Source organism: Lynx rufus, unplaced genomic scaffold, assembly GCF_022079265.1.
Source record: "Lynx rufus isolate CCGP_SWC_20201006 ecotype Redwood Valley unplaced genomic scaffold, mLynRuf1.p SCAF_5, whole genome shotgun sequence".
NCBI classification, from domain to species: domain Eukaryota; kingdom Metazoa; phylum Chordata; class Mammalia; order Carnivora; family Felidae; genus Lynx; species Lynx rufus.
In genome coordinates, this window is record NW_025814867.1 from 148465425 (window position 1) to 148471424 (window position 6000).

A 6000-nucleotide genomic window follows, 5' to 3' on the forward strand; every position below is an offset into this window, starting at 1 on the left:
GTATTTTAGATTTCGGTAGAACTAAAAGGGGGTAAACTTGAGAGTCAAATAAAACAGCCCAATATTTGACCCAAGAGCCAAATCTTCCAAAGCCATTGGACATCCAAAATACCAAAATAGCTTAATAATCTTTCAGGATGGAATACCTTCTGAAGGGAAATGAGGCTCCGTCTAAAAGAATGTATGATAAAAGATGAGAGAGTAAAGGAATTTTTCATCTATTCTCCTTCTTAAAACCCAACACAAGCAATAGGAAAAAACAGAGCAAAGCTTCATCTTTCATAAAACTGGAATGGGACAGGATACCAGTTCAGAGACTAAGAAACGTTGTCCGGTGTGAGGTGTCACAGGGCTGAGGCAGGTTTCTCTCTATCTTTAGTGAAGTTCAGGTTTCTCTAAAAGTAAATAGTACAGTCTCGAAATGCCCAACCCAGACTTCTTTGAGGACCGGGGCCATGAGAAGAGAAGCAGGAAACAGCCCCACGCAGATCATTTTCCATCTGAGGTCTCCAGGGAGGCAGAGTTGAAGGAGGAACCATGCAGAGGCGCCATCTTTGTGTGCTGCCGTCCATCCCCTAATCTGAAGGAACAGGGAGAGGAGATGGAGAGAAGGAATGTGCTTTTGGCTGCTGAGCAGAGGAAAGAAACAGTCCTGGAGCCCGTCAAAAGAGGGACTGTAAATTTCCTGAGCTTTATTTTTAGCCGTGGTGACCTCCTGCCTAATCTGAGAGCCTCGGAGTGGAGGGTGTCCTAACTCTAACCTTGACTCTGACCTTGACCCTAACCCTAATTTGTCTGTGGAGCGGCGCATAGAGCAGTGTTTGGTGAGAGAGTGTTTGAGGGTAAACATCCAAATTGGTCTTCCAGCTACCCTGTCTCACTCTCTTTGCCCTCCACAGTATTTTTAAGAAGTGATAACTCCGGGGGGGGCCTGGATGGCTCAGTCGGTTGAGCAGCCGGCTTCGGCTCAGGTCACGATCTCGAGGTCCGTGAGTTCGAGCCCCGCGTGGGGCTCTGTGCTGGTGGCTTGGAGCCTGGAGCCTGTTTCAGATTCTGCGTCTCCCTCTCTCTCTCTGCCCCTCCCCCGCTCGTGCTCTGTCTTTCTCTCTCTCTCTCTCTCAAAAATAAATAAACATAAAAAAAAAGAAATGCTAACTCCAGTAGATCTGCCTCATTAAAAGACGATTAATAACCAGAAAGAATCCAAGTGGGACCTCTATGTGGATAGAGATGATCAAGAGGGAGAGGGGAAAAGAGAAAGAGAAGGCACAGAAAAAGGAAAAGGCAGGTGAGAAACACATTTCTGATGAAGCACTGCTCCAGTAGATGAGAATACATTCGAGTCAGATACTTCTCTGTGGCCTCTGACACATGAAAAAGAACATGGATCTTTCGAGAAGAAGCTCAGAGACAGGAACAAGATATCAAAAAAATATATATAATATCACAGAGGACATGAAAGTCATGAAAAAAACCCCAAACCCTTAAAGACAAATGAAGTAACTTCAGGGGCACCTGGGTGGCTGTCAGTTAAGCGTCCGACTTCAGCTCAGGTCATGATCTCGAGGTCCGTGAGTTCGAGCTCCGCGTCGGGCTCTGTGCTGACCGCTCAGAGCCTGGAGCCTGCTTCAGATTCTGTGTCTCCCTCTCTCTCTGCCCCTCCCCTGCTTGCGCTCTGTCTCTCTCTGTCTCTCAAAAATAAATAAACGTTAAAAAAATTTTAAAAATAGCTTCAGAAATAAGGTACATTTAAGCGAGACATAGAACAAGACATTGCAGAAATTTGTCAGGGGTCTGGAGGGTAAGCCCTAGAACAGTTTCCAAAATTGAATGGACAAGCACAGGGATAAAAATGCTCAGCAATTTCCCAGATGTATATAATCAGGAGCCAGAGAACAGGAAAGGGAAAAGAAAAGGAAAGGAAAGAAAAGAAAAGAAGAAGGGAAAATTTATTTTGAACTAAAGGATGATCTGAACCTTCAGTTTAAGCAACATGCCATGTTTGGAAAAATATAGTCCAGAATAATCAACACACGATGACATACCTGATAAATTACTGAACTTTAGGGGTCAGATAGGACACTCTGGGTGCCCAGACCATAATAATAATAATAGCAGTAATATTAGTAATAAATAGTAAAGCCGTCTCCAGGAGGAAGAAATTCAGACTTGCCTCTTATGTCTTGATGACCACATTAAAACCAGAAAACAGTGGTTTAATAGTTACAGAGACTTAAAGGAAAGAATGCGTGATGTAAGAATTTCTTATCCAGGTAAATTGTTTTTAGCTGGGCTTCTGGTCTTAACAAATTAAGTACTCCTGGGCTGTTTTTTTTTTCTTTTGAAAATAAGGTTTCTTTATGATGAATATGATAATAAAATGATACTGAAAGTAAGAACCCCGGAACAGAGAAGGTGGGTGGTTAAAAGGGTTGGTGATAAACATAGAACCTATTTAAATCCAAAGACAGAACTAAGACCAAACAATGTTATAATAGTTACAGAACAGAATCAGAACATAGTCAACTTGGATGTTTTTACAACCAATGGAAGGGAGATAAGGAAGAAGAAATACGAAAAACTGTAGTTGTACTAATTTCCTTATTTGTCATAATCAGGAGTGAGTAGATACCATCTAAACTTGACAAGTCAAGAAATAGAGAATCTCTGTTATTTAAAGCTATGTAGGGAGAGAGACCGAGTACAAGTCGGGGAGGGGCAGAGAGAGAGGAAGACACAGAATCTGAAGCAGGTTCCAGGCTCTGAGCTGTCAGCATAGAGCCTGATGTGGGGCTTGAACTCGTTAAAAAAAAAAAAAATCGATAAAGTTATATAGGAAACCACAGGAAGAGTTAAAACAGACCATAAGCTTCGAAGTTACCAGAAAAAGAAACATACACAAACACAGAAATAAACACAGAAAGACAGAAAACAAAGTATTAAATTCAGAAAATGTACCATAAAAAGAAGATCACTTCTATAGGTGGCAGACACTTAAAAAACTTGCTCAGAGGGGCGCCCGGGCGGCTCAGTCAGTTAAGCGTCCGACTTCGGCTCAGGTCATGATCTCACAGTTCGTGAGTTCGAGCCCCGCGTCGGGCTCTGTGCTGACAGCTCGGAGCCTGGAGCCTGCGTCTCCTTCTCTCTCTGCCCCTCCCCCACTTGTGCTCTGTCTCTCTCTATCAAAAATAAATGTGAAAAAAATTTTTTTTAAAAAAAACTTTCTCAGAAATGTTAAAAATTAGGAGCGCCTGGGTGGCTCAGTCGGTTAAGCTTCTGTTTCCGGGCTTTGGCTCAGGTCGTGATCTCACAGTTCATGAGATGCAGCCCGGCATCAGGCTCTGTGCTGGCAGCGTGGAGCCTGCTCGGCATTCTCTCTCTCCCTCTCTCTGCCCCTCCCCCGTGTGTGTGTGTGTGTGTGTGTGTGTGTGTGTGCATGCTCCCTCTCTCTCTCTCTCAAAATAAGCAAATAAACGTTAAAAAACTGTTAAAATAAAAAAAAATAGGCAAAGATAAAAAAAGATAAACCAGGAGTAATAAATAAAATAATACATAAAAGGAATTCTTTTTAAATAGATTTTTTTTAATGTTTGTTTACTTTTCAACGTTTATTTATTTTTGGGACAGAGAGAGACAGAGCATGAACGAGGGAGAGGCAGAGAGAGAGAGGGAGACACAGAATGGGAAACAGGCTCCAGGCTCTGAGCCATCAGCCCAGAGCCCGACGCGGGGCTCGAAGTCCCGGACCGCGAGATCGTGACCTGGCTGAAGTCGGCCGCTCAACCGACTGCGCCACCCAGGCGCCCCTATGTTTGTTTACTTTTGACAGAGAGACAGAGAGAGAGAGAGAGCATGAGTGGGGGGGAGGGGCAGAGAGAGAGGGAGGCACAGAATCGGAAGCAGGCTCCAGGTTCTGGGCTGTCAGCACAGGGCCCGACACGCGGCTCGAACTCACAGATCACGAGATCATGACCTGAGCCGAAGTCGGATGCTCAACCCACTGAGCCACCCAGGCGCCCCAAGGAATTCTTTTTTTTTTTTTTTTTTAATTTTTTTTCAACGTTTTTTATTTATTTTGGGGACCGAGAGAGACAGAGCATGAACGGGGGAGAGGCAGAGAGAGAGGGAGACACAGAATCGGAAACAGGCTCCAGGCTCCGAGCCATCAGCCCAGAGCCCGACGCGGGGCTTGAACTCACGGACCGCGAGATCGTGACCTGGCTGAAGTCGGACGCTTAACCGACTGCGCCACCCAGGCGCCCCCCCAAGGAATTCTTAACATTAATATCCCTAAAGCTGAATTGAAGCAAGATATTAAACGATTGAGGAGGGTTTCTGACAGGCATCTGGTCTTGTTTTGCTGCATCAGTGGCTTCTAGCAAAATCTGCATAATCAGGTCCCAAGGTCTTCTAATTTGTGTGACGTCCCATATTCAGTTCATCCACACATCCCAGAAACCAATGCAACAGGAGACAACGCAGAACAGGCCTTTGTGGCTCTGGGTTCCTGTTCGGGGATGAATTGCACTGCCTCCCCCACCCCCATTCATATGTTGAAGTCCGAATCCCCAGCACCTCAGGACATAACCTTATTTGGAAATGGTATCTTCGGAGATGTAATTCGTTAAGATGAGGTCATAGTGGAGTAGAGTGGGACCCCTATCCAATAGGACTGGTGTCCTTATAAAAAAAAAAAAAAGGTAATTTGGACACAGAGACACACAGAGGGAGAAACTACCAGAAGCTGGGGAGAGAAGAGACCTTTCCCTAGAACTTCCGGAGGGAATGTGTCCTGTTGACTCCTTCATTTTGGAGTTCTGGCCTCCAGGAGCGTGAGAGAAGAAGCTTCCGTTGTTCTAAGCCACCCAGGTTGTAGTACTTTGTCACAGTGGCCCCAGTTAACTGATAGCGTCTCCCACAGTATCACCCTCCTTTGTGGCGAATTCCCCAACGGGGCCCTTGGAGCCAGAGGAAGCATCCCCCACTGTTGTGGTTCCCATGATGCTCACTCTCAATTGCCCTGTCCTCACATCTACCATTTCCGGGAGGACAAGGATTTGTGTCCATTTGTTGACAATGAGGTGATGTGTTCAGTGACAGAATGATGGAAATCTGCAGAAATAATATGCACAGATATCTGGGATTTCAGGAGGTGAGGCTCAGCAAGTAGGAAAAAGAGAGCATTTCACGGTGATCCCGGCACAACCTAAAGGGAAGATCTTCACGAATCTTTAGGCACCAAATAACACAGCAAGCAGAACACACAAAGTCAAAACTGCCAGCAACACGAGGAGAAGTCCACCAGAGTAGAGACCGAATTCGTACCAGTGGATCCCAATTCATCTGGGATAAATTGGTGGGCAGGGCTGTGTGGAGTCTCTGTTTTCAGCCCAGTACTTTCATGAGCTTTCCCATCGCCCGTGTGCCCTATGCAAGGTTGACATGTAATTTGGGGTAACCTGACTGGCTTTAGGAAGAATGCGTCAGGACTTGAGAAAGAGAATACATCACACACCTCCAAAGAATGGATTGATCTGATGGCCTACACTAGTGGGTTTTTCCTTTGCTGATTATTTCCTCTTGATTTTCAGATCGTGGCCAAGAGATACAGAGATTTTGAATTTCCTTCTGAAATGACTGGCATCTGGAGATACTTGAACAATGCTTATGCTAGGGACGAGTTCATGAATACGTGTCCAGCCGACCAGGAGATTGAACATGCATATTCAGATGTTGCAAAAAGAATGAAGTGAAGCTGTCTTATTTCTCAGTGGTACGAGCTAGGCTGTGATGAGAATGTATTCTTTGTGGGGCGCCTGGGTGGCTCAGTCGGTTGAGCGTCCGACTTCGGCTCAGGTCACGATCTCACGGTTCGCGGGTCGGGCTCCGTGCTGACAGCTCGGAGCTTGGGGCCTGCTTCGGATTCTGTGTCTCCCTCTCTCTCTGCTCCTCCCCCACTCACTCTCTGTCTGTCTCTCTCTCAAAAATAAACATTTACAA

The 6000-nt window shown here is 45.5% G+C and overlaps 1 protein-coding gene across 2 annotated transcripts in view; it reads left to right on the forward strand.

Moving 5' to 3' along the window:
• CLIC6 (chloride intracellular channel 6) overlaps positions 1-5753 on the forward strand; it is a 44895-nt gene extending 39142 nt beyond the window's left edge. For both annotated transcript variants that reach the window (XM_047100139.1, XM_047100141.1), the window contains exon 6: positions 5592-5753. In XM_047100139.1, coding sequence (XP_046956095.1) covers positions 5592-5753 — 162 coding nt within the window. The remainder of the gene's footprint in view (positions 1-5591) is intronic.
• The last annotated feature ends 247 nt before the right edge of the window (positions 5754-6000 follow it).